This window comes from Typopeltis vanoorti, chromosome 21 (genome assembly GCF_054136105.1).
Source record: "Typopeltis vanoorti isolate ZY-2024b chromosome 21, IOZ_Tvanoo_1.0, whole genome shotgun sequence".
NCBI lineage: Eukaryota > Metazoa > Arthropoda > Arachnida > Uropygi > Thelyphonidae > Typopeltis > Typopeltis vanoorti.
Window position 1 is genome coordinate 37,060,413 of NC_143569.1, and position 19,644 is coordinate 37,080,056.

Genomic DNA, 19,644 nt, shown 5'->3' on the forward strand with positions numbered 1-19,644 from the left:
AACAGACAATAGAACAATATTTAATACTGTGACAAAAGCCTTGAATACGGTAAAAATAACTAATTTAGTCTAACGTCCTTCACCAATTGTCAAACAGCAAGCATCTCTATGAGATGCTTGCTGTTTGGAATTCTCAATCTGCCATTTAATATATATTTAGATAAACCTCTTTTTTTTCTTTCTTTTTTTTCCAGTTGGTTGTATGTGTACAGTTAACAAATGTAATATTTCTTTGTTTCACTATTCTGTAAAGTTTTATTTAATTGTAACTCAACCTATATTTATGATAAAGGCTAGCTTAGTTTTACTGCTACAAGCTTTTGCCACACGACATAAAATAACGGAACGATACATTACGTGATACGCGCGTGAGTGTTGCGATAGTATTATAGAATTATCCCCCTCAGAGGGGGGGGGGACAGAGGGCCCTGGCCCCCTCCAAAGAAAAAGAAAACACTAGAAAATTTTCCGAAAATCTGTCCCTGACTAAAATTCATTTTTTTTTATTTATGTTGTGTCGTGTCTTCTATTTCTATACTACTTATAATTAGCGATCATTGCAGACGCCCAGTCATAGGTCGTATGCGGTGCGTAGTGTGTATTCTCAAATCGTCTACTCAACTCGGGCCCACTCCAAGATTAAATCCTGAGTGCGCTACTGACCTCCCCCCCCCCCCATTTATCGGCATAGTGGAGTAATCTTGAACGTTCCGAGATTACTTTATTTTTACCAGACATTACGTTAGATAAATAAAGAAGTCTTAATTTTAAAGATTTTTTTTTTTTTTTAGAAATGGATGCATTTCGTAGTGATAACGAGGTTATTTTATGCTCTCTCTCTCTCTCTCTCTGAAAAAAGTTTACAGTATGTCACCTTACTCAACATTATGTTTTTGGATTTAGAATTCAAAAACCAATACCACCGATACTAGTATTTTTCTCCAATATAGGGAAACCTGATACAGTTAACTGTGTGCGTGTATCTAACCAATATGCATTACAATTTTAATTGAGTTGTCCATGTTTGTAAATTGTTCCAGAAACATGGATAAATAAATGAGAATTTATATTTATGTTCATCGTTATCTAGTTAACTGAAAATTTTTACTAATAAGCATATTTTACTCTTTCAGAGAACCTCTGCAAAGCATTGAATCTCTGCATGCTCTTCTGCACGGACTCCGAAAAGAAAGATGTGAAATAACCTTTCCTTCTTGCTCTAACGCTATGGATAAGCTACTATCATCACTGGTATCGTGATAACATAGTGTATGTCGAATGTAGTAATGAAATAATTTTCACACGAAGGCTAAAAGTGGGAACAAGCTTTAAAGGCTAAGTAAGAATTTCTGTTAAGGCAACAAGCAAACATTTTATATCAGAGATCGTTTAGGAGAGTTTATCGGATTTTTGTAGTATGTTAGCAGAACGGAAAATATTGTAAAGGTGAAAAACTCCTTCTTCACAGAAATTAATTATGCAAAGAGACCTAAAACAGCCAAGAAATCAAAAGGAGTATCAAAAGGAGTATACGTAGTGTTAGCAAATAAGAATGGTGATTTTATGTTCAATGCATAAATAGATATTTATCTCATATTTAGAAGTGAACGATGACTGTTTTTAAACAGTAACGGCATCATCTCAACTATAATTTCTTTCTTCATTAAATGTAGATTACACAGAAAGAATGTTGATGTTTCGTAAGCTTCTTCTTAACAGCGCTCTCTAGCGTGAAGGAAATAAGCAATTTTTACATAAAGTATTATAGTCTGAAGCAGTGATTTCCATAGAGCTGTTTTCATATCGGTGCCGTATAAGAACCATTTAAATATCTGATAATTTCTATAACTGCATTGTATACCACAGCATTCGGATATTATGATCAAGTACAGAATTATTTCTGATAAATTCTCCTTCTTGAAAATTTTCCTTTTAGGCCTAGACATATATGAAGTCTGATTTCATCGCTCAAGAAAAAAAAAAAAAAAGGGGGGGGGGGGCGGAGTTCCCCGATGTAATTGTACAGCGGATAAAAAAATAAAGTTACAACCCTTTCGCGGATACAGTGCACATAAGATCATACGATGCTGTTACATCTTTCGTTTTTTGCTGGCCCATTAAATGCAAAATAGGTTCAACCACTGCTTTATAATCTTTCATAACGTATAAAAATATCAAAGAATAATACTGAAAAATCAATTTGCATAAGAAAAACAGCAGTGCAACACAGCCAGCTATCAACCAGAAAATCCAAGGATCTACTCTAGCATACAAATACAAACTTCAGTTTATAATTCGCAATATTATTTTTAAATATTTTTTAAAGATCAAACCTACAATTAATACTCAGAAATATAAGAAAAGAATGGCTGTTTAATATTAGTTGAAGTTTTTTAAATAAAAAATAAAACTGAATATTAATTTTATGGCTATTTAGCCTATTATAAATATAATCAGTTTTAATATAAATCAAATTCAATTTTATAATCTCCGATTATAAAACTAAATATATAACGTATGTCAATCTAGATTAAAATATTTAGTTATTTTGATTACTTTAAAATTAAATATATGAGATATAATATTTAAAAATAAACGTATTTCAATCAATGTAACTGCAGCATTTAGTGAATGTAATATCACTAAAGATGGGTCATGTCGGATTTTAAAATCTTATTATATTAACCCTACTCAAATTTCATATCATCTTAGAGTATAATAGCCAAGAAGTTGGTGTCTATTTAGCATTCATCGTTTGTTCTGAAGTAAAACGCATTCGTTGTACATATAACTGAGAAAAATAAACGATTCTGGTTGTCTTTCCTAAGGTGTATTTTGCATGACATGATTTGAGTTAGTTTAAATATCACTTTAAATGGAGCACACTCCTCAGGTTCAACCACCTGAACTACAGACATGGTTTGTAAACTCAGCGAACAATAGTGTTTAGGTCATTGCAATTTTCGTGGTTCTTTATTTATTTAATGGTTAGGTTTTATGAGGCTCCTACATAATTCCAATTAATTAAAATAATTGTTACGAATAGTTCTCTGTTCGGATCCACTGACATCGCGAAGCCAGGGACCGAGTTACATAAGCCTATGAAAACTATAATTTCAATAGATAGAAATAGGAGATATTAAACATCCCTCTTTATTTCATAGCCGAAAAAATGGAAACATAGTTTCTAAAACTGATCTGAGAGCTAAAAAAAAAAAAAAAAAAAAAAGAATGGATCGTTAATATCCCCTAAACCTTTAGCTTTTATTTTAATTATTGGCATATCATGATTCTTAAAAATAAAGAAATAATGCCGTTTTTTTTTTTTTTTTTGTGTGTGTGTGTGTGTGTGTGTGGTTATGACACCAACACCAAAATCGGGTAATGGAACTCCCTTCAGAGAAATCACCCAGATAAATTATAGGATTGACCTTGAATCCACGTACATATCATAACATCTGTTTTTGATTAGAAGAATGTAGCGAAGGGTCATGAGCGTTATCTTTTATCCTCTCGGATAGATTCTATTTTTGTCTCGAAACTGGTGAGGAGCTCGAAATGCTCCTAAAAAATTTTACACATTCTGTTCTTTTAAACTGTTTCTGCGTGCAGGATTCGCATTGCATGTCGGCTTTCTTATCGTAATAATTCCAACTTACAATTAAATTTGCTGAACTCGAATGAACTTCGGCACAAACTTGACAAACTTTTATATAGAAATAGATAAATATATTTTAATAAAATTTCGCAAAGGCGAAAATTCAATTACAGAACATTTCTTCAGGATCTCACTAGTGCTGTAGCACAATACAATATGGATCTTGAAAAATCAATGCGCCTTCTAAATGCCTGATCATCAGTGCCGGCCTCTACAGACTCGGTTTTCTTCTGTTTCTTAGAATTTCTGAAACAAGAAAAAGATCAGTGTCTTAATTAGCGTGTAATAAAATTTCAGGAAAAGAAATAAAATATAAGTTATTGTTCTTTAATTCGATTTAGTAATGTATTTTCTTATTTCGGGAAGATTAACGATTTATTTATTCTCATTAATATTTTATTGGTATACATTTCATTATCTGGAACCCAAAAAGTTTAAACTCTTGGCCCCAAAGTAAACGCGTGGAACGAAAGATGAAAATGGATGCTTACCTTAACACCTTGAGCCACTTGAAAGCTATTCTTGCTACATTAAACTTTCCAGTATACACGGAAGCAAATATTCTCCCATCAATGGCTTCTTCTCTTATATGATCATCGGATCGCTTATTTTTTCGGTGTAAATTGCTTTGTGGATAGTAAGGAACAAAATGGTATTGTTCAAATATTGATGGTGCGTAGATGGGTTTCATTGATTTCTTTGGAGGATAAGGTAAAGGCGGCATTGGAAGTGGTGACAATGGTGAATCCAGGATGAAACGCGTTACTAGGGTTCCTGCCAGCAAAGAGATCAAGTACTTAAAGGTAGAAGTACAGAGAGAGAAGACATTTGTTCCCTGAGTTGCAACACCACCTAGAAATGTTGAATAATTTCAAATGTTAGCATACATAATATATGACAGGTACCACAAAATCGTACTAGTCTTAATTGAAATAAAAAGAATAAATAAATCCGTTAACACCTTTTATTCTCTTATAGGGAGTAAGCGAGGCCTTTTTAGCCCTATCTAACTTTTGGAGAGTGAGTGGGCAGTTCAATCTCCACCGATATCCAAATGATACAATTGGCCCAAGATTATCACTAATTTTAAATGGTGTTCAGTGAAGAGACGGCAAATAAGTGCCGCCATCTCGTGATTCCTAACCATAACGTGTTATTGTCTGAAATAGTGTGGATTCTACGGTCGATTTTCTTGAGTTTATGGGACGAAAAACCCTAGTTTCCGGGAGGGAAAAAACCCGCTTGGCAGAGATTGACTAACTAATAACGGGACGAAGAAAGGTTTAGAAAACGTTCCTGTAGTTGGCGACTAGAATGGAACTTAGGTATTTCTTCATAATGGCCAGTGCTGTGGACGCAAATCCATTGAGCTGCACAGAACTCTAATGCTAACTATATTATATAAAATTGTTCTAAAAAAATAAAAAAAATAAAAAAATCAGCTAACGCCTTTTTTTTTTTATTCCCGTATACAGGGAGTAGGCGAGGCCATTTAGCCCTATCTAACTTTTGGAGACTGAGTGGGCAGTTCAATCTCCACTGGTACCAATCAGAGATAGATGGCCCAAGGCTATCACTAATTAAGCAGTACTGAGTGAAGAGAGACGGCTCAAATGTGCCGCCATCTCGTGGTCCCTAACCCTAACACAATATATTTAATGTCTGAAATAATGTGGGTTCTACGGTCGATTTTCTTGAGTTTACAGGACGAAAAACCCGAGTTTCCGGGAGGGAAAACCTTCTTGCCCGTGCCAGAGATCGACTAACTCGGGAACCGGTCGAAAAAAGGCTTAGAAAAATTTCCTCTAGTCGCTGACTAGACTCGAAACCAAGTCTTCCTTCGTGCGGCCAAGCGCCGTGGTTGGCAAACGCAACACCCACTGAGCTACACAGGCTCCTATAAAATTGTTTTAATTAATTAAACATGCTTAACGTATTAATAGATAATATATTTAAAGTATTTTTAATACATAAAACACAACTGCAGCTTTGGGACCTGTAGGTTCCAAACCTGACAGTGGTAAATGTCAGATTGCCCGTTCTGAGATTCCACCTTGCTTATTAAAGGAATAAAGCTGAACGAAAAAGAATCACCTTTTTGATCTGTACAGAAAGGTTCAGAGGTGCTATTACTTACCAACCTTTCTTGAGGGATTATAATAAAGGAATACACACTGTTCTGTGAGAAACTTTACTATAATAAACTGACATGACAACCACAAAAAAGGAAAAAAATGTTCAAAATCCAGTAATGCTGCAGATGTTTTAAACGCTGAACAAATAATGTTTACGAAAATTAGCTTATAAATATACATATAAATGAAAAAAGTATAAAAGATATAACTAGAAAAGGTTCATTCTACACATATGTACAATCCTTTAAAAGATAGCGACGGTGAATTAATGATTTCAGAGTATTTTCCTAGATAACGTTTAATATAGCAACTAGTTTCTCTGACCTATGAACAACTTGAACAGAATCTAATTTACAACTGCATGTACTACGTATAGTCATAATTTAATGTTATAGGTATTACCCTCGAATGCCATTATATATATATATAAGGAACAATTAACGATTTTTTAGTCCTCGGAAGTACCCCCACAACGATGATGCCCTTGGATTGGAAAGATTTTTGGAAAGGGTTTGAATCCCGGATAAGACGCAAAGATCCTTCATGAAGGCTTGTCAACTGAAGATAAATTAGCTGGTCTCACACGGAGATGGCAAGGTTTTCCCCAGAAACTCGAGATTTTCATCCCGAAAAATTGGTAAGAAAAAAGGTAAATTATAAACATAAGGTAGTGATCTCAGTCCTGTTGCTACGATCCTAATCCCAATTATCAAGAATTCAGTCCTCAAAAACAACACAAGAGACTCGTGAGTCAAAAAGGTCGCACTATCTTGGGGAACTCATTTTATCTATGTCGAACTGATCCCCCTGGTTCTTCATCCATCAATATATATATACAGGGTATATCAAAATTAAAGTGACACATGTGGAATGAACACTTAAATTTTATTTTATTTTTCTCAGATATATGTTTATATCTGAGATATAAACATATATCTCATTTAATAAACCGTTAATAAAAAAAGCATTTCATTAACGATTTATTAAATCGTTAATCAATGTTTTTGTATAAAATATGGATATCTATGTGCTTTCAAGTTCATGCATGTTCTTTATATAGACTATTGTAATATAGATCCTGAAAAACTTTATTACAGAATCAGATAAACATATATTAAAAGTTATTCTGTAGAAAAGTTTTTTGAAATAGCTAAATTACCACAAACAGTCACTTTCAAATGATAAAAACATTTTCACAAGGAGTTATATTTTCTAGAAATGGCTGTGGATTCGAATCTCAAAAGCATCCAGTGCCGTATGGAATGTCTTTAGGGTAGTAAATGAATTTTATCATCTAGTATGGAACGGTCATCCCACTTACTGGAGGTCTGAAGTGAATTGAAAAGTCCAATGATTGGGCTTTAGAACGAATTTTAAGATTATCTGAAGCGCACCCACGTTTCTGATATGCACTATAGGTTTACGACTCTCGACTTTCGTTTGCAAAGATTTATATTAAGGAAGGTCGGGTGTTCACAATGATCATTGGTAGTTTGGAATTCCCATGTAATCCTATTTGCAAAGCGTTTCTCTTTGAGAATACTCTTCTACTGTCGCATAATGTTCCGCGAATTGTCGTCTGTCATCTGAAAATGTATTACCATTCTTGTCAGGAGTTAATTATATTATTACATGACAACATCAAGGAACCATCGCCAGAGGGCATTCTACTCTTCTCCGCCACACACACACACACTTCTTACCGTCTTTCCTACTACTCAATTCTCCAACTACACTACTATTATTACTACTACTACCATCAACAGCTAATAAGTTTTTTTTTTTTTTTTTTTTTTTTTTTTTTTTTTTTTTTTTTTTTTGTCTGTAGATTGCGTGCGTTCTCATGGCCAATTTGCCGGCATGCAGGATGAAGAACCCGAATTTCCCCGAGGCGGAAAAAACCGTATGTGATCGACTAACTCACTTTCAATTAAAAACCGAATATAAGGATTCCTCTCTCTCTTCACAACATCGTCATGCCATGAGGAATTCCATATCGCTTTGCTAGCAGTAAATAGTGCATTATGAGACTGATAATTTCGGTCTGTGAATAGATTATGGAATTAGCAGAGTAATCCTAAATAAATATCAAGTAAACTATTAAGTCAGACTTTCTCAGTGTTTTTATACTACTACTACTACTGTAATATCAGGGATATTGCGTATCCGCTTGTTATGTATGCTGCAAGCAAGAAAAAAACTGTACACGGCAAAATGATTTTAAGGAATGACGATGGTAAGGAGGTCACTGAATCAGTCGATATAGTGGAGTTACTTAGCGAGCACTTTGCAAAAGTATATCAGCCAGGTGGTGACATTGAAAAAATGAAGGAACCATTAGTTTATATGGGAATTGTGATGAATGAAGTGGAGGTGAATAGTCTATTACAGAACCTTAATGTAAATACATCTGTGGGATTGGATGGTATACCGGCTAAAGAATTATCAGTGCCCTTGACCATGCTGTTTAATTAATCTGAGTCTTGGGACTGGTTTAGTCCCGAAGGTGTGGAAAGAGGGGAAAATAGTTCCACTGCATAAAGGAGGATCCAAGACTACGGTTGCAAATTACCGACCGATCAGCATATCAGGAGTCGTTGCCAAGATCTTGGAGAAAATAGTCAAGGGGAAAAATACAGGAATGGATTGATGAAAATGAGATACTGTACGGAGAACAGCATGGCTTTGTGAAGGGTAGATCATGCCTCAGTAGCTTGCTCAAGTTTTATAACACGGTGACGGCTGAACTAGATAAGGGTAATGGGTTTACAGTGATACTGCTGGACCTGGCAAAGGCATTTGACAGGATACCACATCGAATTCTAATCCGAAAAATACAACATATGGGAATGGATATAGAGTTGGTAAGATGGATAGGTGGGTGGTTGATGGAGAGATATCAAAGAGTAGTTTATTCAGGAGTAGAGTCCAAAAGACGGCCGGTGACTAGTGGTGTGCCGCAGGGTTCTGTTCTTGGACCACTGCTGTTTTAATTTGTTTTATTAACGATATAGGGAAGGATCTAAGAGGAACAGTTCATTTGTTTGCTGATGACGCAAAGCTGGGTAGGGCAATAGTGAATGCAGAAGATGTCAAAATCTTGCAGGACGACTTGGATAGATTGGAGATCTGGGCTAAGGAGAATGGAAGTCAATTTAATGTGACAAAATTAAGGTTATGCATTTTGGGGTGAAAAGATTAGCAGCAGTATATCACATTGGTGGAACTGTACTCCAGGAGATTGATGAGGCCAGGGACTTGGGAGTGTTGGTGGATATGGAGAGGAAGTTTAGGGGGCACATTGCAAAAGTAGCTAAATCAGCTCATCAACTCACTTGGTTGTGAAAAATACTTTGTGTCCAGATTTGGTCACTTTGGTTCCTTCTTGATGGAGAGGTGGAGAGGATCCAGAGGCGAGTGACTAAGATGATAGCAGGTCTATGGAATGAACCATATGAGAACAGGTTGAAGATTTGTGAGTTGCAGAAATTAGTTGATAGGCGGAAAATGGGAGATATGATTAAGACATTCAAATTGCTAAAGGGTTTTTATAGGATTAACTCAGAGGATATTTTTGAGATCAGGACTGGTGGTGGGAGAATTAGGGGACACCTACGGAAGCTGGGCAAGAGTGTGGTTAGCAAGGGTGTTAGAGCTGGGTTCTTTAATTTTAGAGTGGTAAACGAGTGGAATAAGCTGCCAGAGTCTGTTGTGGGTGCTAGGACGGTGAGCGAGTTCAAGGCAAGGTATGATAGATACTGTGAGAATGTTATAGTTGTGTGGACATGATATTTACGGCCTCCCTCGATGAGTCTAAAGACTCCCTGGAGTCGCCCGTAATAATAATAATAATAATAATAATAACATGTATGCAATATTTATTTGTGTCGAAAAAAGGTACAGATGTGGTTCTCAAATTTTTTGACATAGTAATACGCTTAATTTTTACGGAATAAAACAAAATACGACCCAAATCGTGTCACAGAAATGCTTCACTAAACTACCGAATATGATTTGTTAAAAACCAAATAATTATTTATGCCACGCATAAATAATAGTACAGTTACAAACGTATTATGCTTCCATCGATACAAGCGCCTCTAGTGCTGACATAGTGAAACCATAAACATTGCAAAATTTCAATCAATAACATGTTCAGATTGCCACTACAAGATTAAAGTTCAATCGAAAATTACGTAGAAAAAATTAACTACATATTTAAAATTAATACAGCTAACAGACTCACACACACACACACATTATATATATATATATGTGTGTGTATATATATATATATAGTGGCGGCTGGTGACAATAGAATCATACCTCTCCAACAGGAGGATGCAAGTCAAAATCAATGAAACAGTCTCAACCCAACGGAAAATCCTCGCTGGAGTTCCTCAAGGATCACTGCTAGCCCTGATCCTGGTCAACATCTATATGGCAGACATCACTCAAAATCCTCTCACATCCAGCATCGCCCTTTATGCTGATGACACGGCTATTCTAGCTAGATCTCGCCAACCATATCTCGTTACCAGAAAACTACAAGACACCATCCTGAATCTAGAAAAATGGTTTAAAGACTGGCGACTACAATTAAATCCCCAGAAAAGCAAAACGATACTCTTCACAAGAAGACGAGCATCCCTAAAGGAGACATCACCCTATTCAACTCCAAAATTCCCTGGTAAACGGAAGCAAAATACCTCGGAATAATTCTCGATTAGCGATTATGCTTCAACAGCCACATCAAGAGCACATGCACCAAAGCTTCAAAGGTTTTCGCTATACCCCTTGATCAACAGACACAGCAAACTAAGCTCAAGAAACAAAATTCTACTGTACAAGACAGTGATCCGTCCCACAGTTATATACGCCTCCCCAGCCTGGAGCCATACCTCCAAGACAAACATCCTCAAGCTACAAAGACTTCATAACAAGTGCCTGCGAATGATACTGGACGCCCCGTGGTTCATCAGGAACTTCCAGATCCACCGGGACATAAATATCCCCTACATCTCTCCACTACTACGCTCCCTAGTAGAAAAATTCTTTATGGCGCATCCAAATCAACTAATACAACAAGCCGGAAACTATGATGGTAATGACCACTGGAAACATAAAAGACCAAAAGCCATCCTAACACTCAACGACGTGTAACCACTTCTGCCCACTCAGGGCGAGCTAAAATAGCTCACAAATCTCTCCCATCACTGCTCCCGAAACAAACAAGGAATATGAAAAGCGTCAAGCTTCACCCTCTGCACCATATATGTCCTGCGTCCTGCGGTGACAATAGAAACAGGTGGGGCCAGGGGCCAAAAACAACTTAATTTTTTTATATTTATATTTATACAGTGGGTTCTATTATTGATTTATAGTTATTATTTCTATTACAATAATGTTTAGTCAGAATCTACTGATGCATTGAGCTATTAATTTTTTAAAATTGTTAGGACGTAATATATACGGGCTCAACGTATTAATTATTATTATTATTATTACCACGGGCTACTCCAGGAGTCCTTAGACTCATCGAGGGAGGCCCTAAACATCATGTTCACACAGCTGTTCAACATTCTCACAGTATCTATCATACCTTGCCTTGAACTCGCTCACTGTCATAGCACCCACAACAGACTCTGGCAGCTTATTCCACTCATTTACCACTCTAAAAGTAAAGAACCCAGCTCTAACACCCCTGCTAACCACGCTCTTGCCCAACTTCCATGGGTGTCCCCTAGTTCTCCCACCACCAGTCCTGATCTCAAAAATATCATCTGAATTAATCCTATAGAATCCTTTTAGCAATTTGAATGTCTCAATCATATCTCCCCTTTTTCGCCTATCAACTAGTTTCTGCAACCCACAAATCTTCAACCTGTTCTCATATGGTTCATTCCATAGACCTGCTATCATCTTAGTCACTCGCCTCTGGATCCTCTCAACCTCCTCCCCATCAAGAAGGAACCGAGGTGACCAAATCTGGGCACAGTAGTCGAGATGAGGTCTTATCAGGGCTCGGTACAGAGGTACAATAACTTGTTTTTCTCTGCTCGTCAAGGTATTTTTCAACAACCAAGTGAGTTGATGAGCTGATTTAGCTACTTTCGCAATGTGCCCCCTAAACTTCATCTCCCTATCCACCAACACTCCCAAGTCCCTGGCCTCATCAATCTCTTGGAGTACAGTTCCACCAATGTGGTATACTGCTGCTAATCTTTTCACTCCGAAATGCATAACCTTACATTTTGTCACATTAAATTGACATCCATTCTCCTTAATAACATGAAAACTCGAAAGATTTGCAGTCGCAGGCATAGCTCAACGGACTAGAGCAATAAACCGAAAATCCAAAGATGTTGGTTCGACTCCAACTGGCCGCCCTGCAAAATGTTTTCATTTTTCAAGTGTTAACACAAAAAGTTATTATTTCTATTATTTATTTTATAAATCAATGTCGAAACTTCCGAGAAATAACGAGAAACGTTTTTCCGATAAACTATCGATTTTGTTCATAGTTAAAATGTATTGTTTGTGGACGTATTAAAAATTTAAACTTTAAAATAAATTATAACAAAAAACGACAACAATAATTAAACGCAATAAAACAGATCAACAACGAGAATAAATAATAAGACAATGAAAGAATCGCCCGCTATTTACGTACAAACGCAGCGGCTGGGCCAGGCTAAACTATCCCCAGGATAAGCTTTGCGCCCGGTAAACAAACACGATCGCTAGTGCACTTGCCTCATACATGCCGTGTTCTACACATATAAAATAGGGCCAGCCGTGGCTGGCCCCAGAGACCGTACTAAGTCGCATTATACAGTATTGCCACAAAATACTACGGTAATTTTTTTATTAAACAATAAAACGTGTTGGAAATAGATCAAAAATAATAATTACAAGAAACATATTTTTTTAAAACTACAATTATTGGGCTAGTTATACAAATATAGGTGGGACCCGGCCCCTATAGACAAGCCGTCCCTGTATATATATATGCAGAAAGTTTTTTACCTTGGGTATAATATTGCCAAGCCATTTTAAACCTGGTTTTACTCCATTTCCCAAGTAAGCAAACAGACAAATAAGTTAAGTTTGCGCCTGAATAAAACATAAAATACTTATTAGCTCTGTATTACTTAACCTTGGTATTTCTAAGCCTGGCTCCCACTGATGAGACCTCAATAAAGGTCGAAACCAGTCTGGGTAGTGGCCCCTTGCCTTTAATGCATACCATCATACATCTCCTCAAGGATATGGGCTTTGCATTAAGGGTAAATATTAAGAATAGTGATCAGAGCTTATTCCACCTTTACTACGAGTTGCCTAGACTTGCACTACTTTGCGGTCACCTAGACTTGCACTACGTGCAGGCGCAAACTTAACTTGTTTGTCTGTTTGCTTACTTGGGAAATGGAGTAAAACCAGGTTTAAAATAGCTTGGCATCTTTAACATATATATATATATATATATATATATCTTACTGATCATAATTTATTCCGTAGAAAATGTATATAAAAAAGGATTTAATTGACTCTATACCGAGAAAGAAAAGTTTAATGTTAAGATACGACTGGTTTCGTTGAGATTATTTTTGTTATTTTTTTATATAATTCTTTGCCTGTGATACCTGAAGAAGTTGAATCTCAACGAAAATTGGAGAAAGAGAGAGAGCTAAAGAAGAGGGGCTTAAAGCAAACTGATGTTGAGGCTCTCCAGGAGGATTTCACTTGGCGATTATTGTACTCTTATCCTGATATTCTGTGTTAATATCTGAACATTTTGAATCTGAAATCTGAATTTTATTCTTGACATCATACCAAGTTTGATACGAGAATGGGCAAGTTGGCTGAAATTTCGACCGAAGCATATAAATTTATAAGGCCGACGTTCATTTGGCCGTCGTACTTGCTTTGCTGGATGAAAATATGAATTCCGGAAAGAAATAAAATGCTGCTACCGCCATATGAGTAATTCAAATGGACTAGCAGAGGAGAGACCAAAAACAAGTGAGTAAGAGGTATATGAAGAGGTAAGTAAACTTGATGTTAATAAGGCAATAGACTTGAAGACAGTGTTCCAAGAAGTAAACGCACTTTTTTTCTTTTAGTCAAGAGCTCTGCATTAGGAAGTGCCTCAAAACAGTAGAAGCAGAGCAAAGTTGCTCCACTTCACAAAGGGAATGCTAAGATGGAGGTTTAGAATTATAAGGTGGTCTGTATCTAGAATCATGGTTAAGTTAGTGACAAGGATCCAGAACTGAATAAAATCAATAAGTTAACAAATGCACTGGACAAGGGAATGCATATACAGTGATATTTAAATTTTGGATAGGGTTTTGAATAGATTGCCACATGACAAAAAAAAAAGTAACCGAACTGAAATAATTGGATAGACAATTGATTACATAGGTATGAATGTATTCAGTTGTGTATTGGAAATTGGAGAGCAGTACCTCAGAAGAGTGAAGTAATTAGTGATGTTTCACAAAAAATGTGTTTGATTAACTTTTGTTTGATGATAATGAGACATGCTTAAACGGATATATCCAATTATTTGTTTGCAGATGATACAAAATTGGAGAAAAAGAGAGACCTAAAGAAGAGGACTTAAGCAACTAATCTTGAGGCTCTCCAGGAGGATTTCAATAATCTATCGGTAACGGCTTATGATTAGTGATACGAGTTCAAGTTGCTAGGCGTAGGATTTGAAAAGGTAGGGGCAACAGAATGAATTATAGAAATGATCAGAGCAGTGAAATGTGGAAACAAATTCGTAATACTCCATTATACTAGGCTTTAGGCAAGCTGCATTTGGGGTATTATGCACAGACTGTCATCTAGTTTTTGAAATGTTGACAGAATGAGGCGTGAAAACAGAATAAGGAAATGCCATCCTTATTCTGTCCCACCCGCGGTGGACAAAAGGAGGGCGGGGGGTAAATGAGACGTATTGCTCTTGTTCAGGGGCTGAACAAGAGGCATTTCTGGAAGTTGTATAAGGTAATATATAAGGGCGTGAGGAGTGTGTCTTTCGTTCGGAAAGGGGAATGTATTTAAGTATGGAAATTGTAAATAAATTTAAAGTGCACAGGTTGATGAGGATAATGTAGGATGAAATTCGATTCCAAAGGTATGAGGACAATGTAATAATAATAAGTTTTGCAATGAACTATTTCCTGATTACAAAGAAACAACTTGCAAATACCAGATCTATAAGACAACAGCTCTGCAGATAGCAGACGAGGAGCATGACTACTTCAGTTGGCATTGATGATGCCTTTTCGATTAAAAGACGCAAGTTCGAATCTTGTTTGCAGCAAAGAACCTTTCTAAAAGTTTTTTTTTTTTTTTTTTTAACTGACTGCGAAGTTTCCAGTCATCTTCGTATGAGACTGGCAACTTCACCTTCAGTTAAAAAGCTCTTTGCTACCTAAACGAGATTCAAACTTCCCAAGTATCCAGTGGTCTTTTCATCACTGGATACTTGAGATTTTCATTCCGTACAACTAACAAACTAGCCAAAACGCACAGAATTAAGTCATAATGCCCTGGGCTTACAGCCTTAGTTGCTTTGGTTGTAAATTCCAGTCGACAAAGTTCAAAGCTTATAGCCTGTCGTTTCGTATTATACTACGATAATAATTATTGACGAACATATTTTGGACAGCGATTCCAGTACAATGAATGCGAAATTTGAGTTTTCCAAAGGGATGACTGTTTGAACTAGTCAGTTAGCCATTTTCGCAAACATTAGGTGGAAAATCATTTGCGTCCAATCTGGAGAATTGGTACTTATATTGAGTGTTATCATTGTAGGCAGTATTGCAATTGCTCAATAAAGTGTCATCTTAATAAAAATTCGATGATCCAAAGACAGAAATAAATGACAAAATAAATAAAAGCAGTAAAATAAAATAAAAAATACAGACGAGAACCATCAGGTTCATGGGAGGCCAAACCACAACCACCTGCATACCAAGAAAGTACTCTGTAGCCAATCTACTATGAATTAATGTGATATTATCTGGGGCTAATATTTTGTGATAACGACTTTTCTTGCCACGATGCGTTCAATTATAATCGCATTTTCCGCAGGAATAACGAGTCAGGCGAAATTCGAACAAGGAACATTTGTGTTAAAATTATGGATACGCATGGTTAGGCATGCGAATTTTCGAATTCGCATGCCTAACCATGTGTGAGATTAAAGCACAAAAATTAATACATATGTTTGGAATAATGTAATGCTGTAAGGTAAATTCGGCCTATTTGAAAATCGAGATGGAAGTAGAAGACAAAAAATTCTACAAAAATAATTATAAATAATAAAAATTGTATTTAATATGCAACGTTGTAATTTTGCATCTCTCCTATACCCGTTCAAAGAGGGAAAATTGTAATTATGTGTCCCCATTAATTTAACACTTTCGTTTTTAATCGTGATTTAGAGATCGTTTCTTCAAAATGATACATCTACATATAACTTTTTTAATTACTTTTGAAACTCATAGTCCTTGAGCGTCTCCTATATTTATTTTTTGGAGTTACTTCAAGGAAATTAAAAAGGATGTCAGAAGATACGTAGGTAAGTGTATCGTTATATTTTGTTGTCTTTAACGTGTACTGCTCTTCAGAGGTTTTATTGTTCAGCCACACGAATGAAGGGGAATTCTATACAATTACCAAAACTTATTTCTGCATTTTTTGTACAATGTTTTCGCGTTGGTAGTGCGTGTTCAGTCTTGATTATCATTTAAAAAAACTATGCGAATATTCAGTAGAATGTATGGTTTTCTTAAGTTTACACAAACAGCTGTAAATGTACACATACACAATACAACCGAAGTTGTTATTTGATCGTTATTCGCCCCCCACACCCAACTACAGCGTTGTTTACAATTGCAACTGAAAATATGTTCTCCTAAGAGTGGGAGTGGAGAATTTTGGGTAGGCTTTAAAAATGGATGCTCATTTACAGAAATGTTATTTAAAATCACAGAAATTTCACTATGCAGTCCTTCTCACAGAATCAAACATTCGAATTAAAATTCTTTGTAAGTGGGAATCATCCTTTCTACGTATCTAAATATATATGAGATTCTCGCCCACGAAAGGTTGTAAATCTTTACATTAGCACCGTGGATTTTTTCTATATATATATGTTTGTATTTTTATTTATTTTATTACATAATCGGGAAACACACACACATATATATATATATATATATATATATATATATATATATATATATATATATATATATATATATATATATACACACACATACGTAGTGGCGCGCCCAGGGGGTCAGTCCCCCCCCCCCCAAAGAAAAAGGAAAAACACTAGAAAATTTTCCATAAATCTTTTCCTAATTAAAATTATTTTTTTTTAAATTTATGTTTTGTCGTGTCTTCTATTTCTATACTGCTTATGAATAAGCGATCATTGCAGATGTTCGGGCATAGGTCGTATGCGATGCGTAGTGTTTATTCCCAAATCGTCCCCCTCCCCCAAGATCAAATCCTGAGCGCGCTACTTTGTGTGTGTGTGTGTATATATATTATACACACACACAGTATTCTTGTGTGTGTGTGTGTATATATATATATATATATATATATATATATGAAGCAGCTTCATTGAGGCCTTTATGAAAGCTCTTAAGCCTATATGAAACCAGTTACCTTCTATATGAGATAAACATGCAATCAGATTTATCTAGTTTACAAATAAGTCAAAAGGTACTTACCCTTGGTTAGAGTGGATGGGACATCAAGGTGCTTCTTTTCTAAACACCATGTCTTCGGACCAGCCACCAACCACACTACTACCATATACCTTATCATATCAAAAAGGTATACCGAAGTTCACCCGGTTTGCAACCACCTTCTACATGGCTGACCCCTCATTTTAAAACAACTACAACAAAACACCAATGTATCCATCCATGCGTAGCCGGTTAGTTCCCTTCCATTCGTAGAGAATGCCTATTAGGACGGTTGTAGATACTCGAACGTCATGGGACAATTAATGCAAACTTCTTTTGTGCTTGAACCGTATTACTGATGGATCGTTACGGTTCTGTTCACTTACAGCGATTGAAAGATCGCGTGATAACCATTGCTCGTAGTGCACTCTTGATTACAGAGGTAGCATTTCCTTTATCTTAGACACGCTACATGAAAATAGCAATTTCGCGTTTTGAATAACCCTTCGACTGCAAATATTAACTTCCGCTTTGCTGATGTTGTAGTGTTCTCGTAGTGTTTGGCCTCTTTCAATCTTCTATGACAGGTACGTGACTGGCATAGTTTCTTCGCATATTTACAAGGCATATATTTATTAATCAACCATTACAGATAAAAAGGATTATCATTTAATTATATCGCACTTGGACCAGGATTTATTTTGATATTTGAAGAGCATAGTTTTGAGATTTCCCGGATGTACTTATTTCTGTAACATCAATAATTCTCTATCTCTCTCTCTCCATATATATATATATACTGTATATGATGATACCAAACTATCATATTTTGAAATCGTAACATGAATCACTAACTAGATTATTTTAATTCAGTATTTATTTAGAATATTTTTCTTGCTTTTTACGACCTTTAAAATGTGTTAAGTTGTACTTATAATATGAAAAATTCAAATTTTTCTTAAAAAAAAAAAATAAAAAAAAAGGCTTTAAATACACGTAACGCTAGGCCCCCCCTGCTAAAGAATATATTTAAGTTGATCTCATGCTGAAGTTATCAATTGGGTTTTAGCATTAAGATGGATTAAGGAGAGGGAGGTCCTATAATCTAGCCTCGAATAGTTAAAATGTTATAGGTTTTGAATCTTTTGTGGGTAGTACTGACATAAAAAATGTTACATAAATTAAGTGCCATCTGAACTGGTTGCTTGTGAATGACAGTAATGAAAAACTTATATTAATTCAGATCAGTATGATTTATGTAAAATGTTTCACAGGATAACAACACTGATACCAGTCAGCTTCCTCTTAAAAAACAAAGAAAAGCACAAAGGCTATAAATAATAAATAGCCAACATTCGCTGAAAGCTTAAATGAAATTTAGTCTGTTTGTTGTTGCATGCACTGTATATATTTTTTTACTTTCGACTTGAATATGCCGGCCTGGTTGGCCGAGTGGATAGCGTATCCGCTCTCCAGCCAAAAGGCTGCGGGCTCGAATCCCGCCGTAGGCATGGATGTTTGTGATTGTCTGCGGAAATACCAGTGGTGGTCAGCGGTAGATGGTGTTAGTGTAGTTGCGGTCAGCTGGTGATTGAATGGTGGAGATGGCGTTGTAGAGCAGGTGTCCTCCCTCGATGAGCCCTTGGACTCCCTGGAGGTGTCTAATAATAATATTTCCTATAAGATAGTCTAAAATGGAAAAATGTATGTTCAAGTTAAGTATCCATGTATTTCTTGGCGCAAAGTCATGTCGACATCCATAATTTCTCTTGTATATATTATCTGCCAACTGTTTCATCGTTTGTTGCGCCATTTAATAATTTCCGAACTACTTCAGATATCCATTATACACGCAAGGCATGTACGAGTACAATGGATACTCCCTCCCATTTAAAAAAAATCTTTAAATTCCTTTGGTGGCAGTTTTTCCTCCATTTCTAAACTTTAGTAACCTCCGAAACATGCTGCCACCTTAATATTTATCTTCTATATTATTTCCAAAATCTAGCGATAACTTTGGTTTAGCTTACATTTTTTCCCCTAAACACATACACACTGATTCATTAGTCAGGAACTTTCTATATTATCTTTTCTTTTTATGAATCATTTCTATAACTATTTAAGC

General features: G+C 36.0%; 1 protein-coding gene across 1 annotated transcript; it reads right to left on the minus strand.

Annotated features, from left to right (window-relative positions):
- Positions 1-3,707: 3,707 nt before the first annotated feature.
- LOC150094745 (uncharacterized) lies at positions 3,708-17,899 on the minus strand. The gene is made up of 3 exons (XM_090411497.1): positions 17,562-17,899; positions 4,150-4,510; positions 3,708-3,904 (listed from the first exon to the last, which is right to left on the minus strand). Exons 1-3 carry the CDS (start codon positions 17,656-17,658, stop codon positions 3,781-3,783), a joined length of 582 nt encoding a protein of 193 aa, XP_090267623.1. The 5' UTR covers positions 17,659-17,899; the 3' UTR covers positions 3,708-3,780.
- Between the last annotated feature and the right edge of the window lie 1,745 nt (positions 17,900-19,644).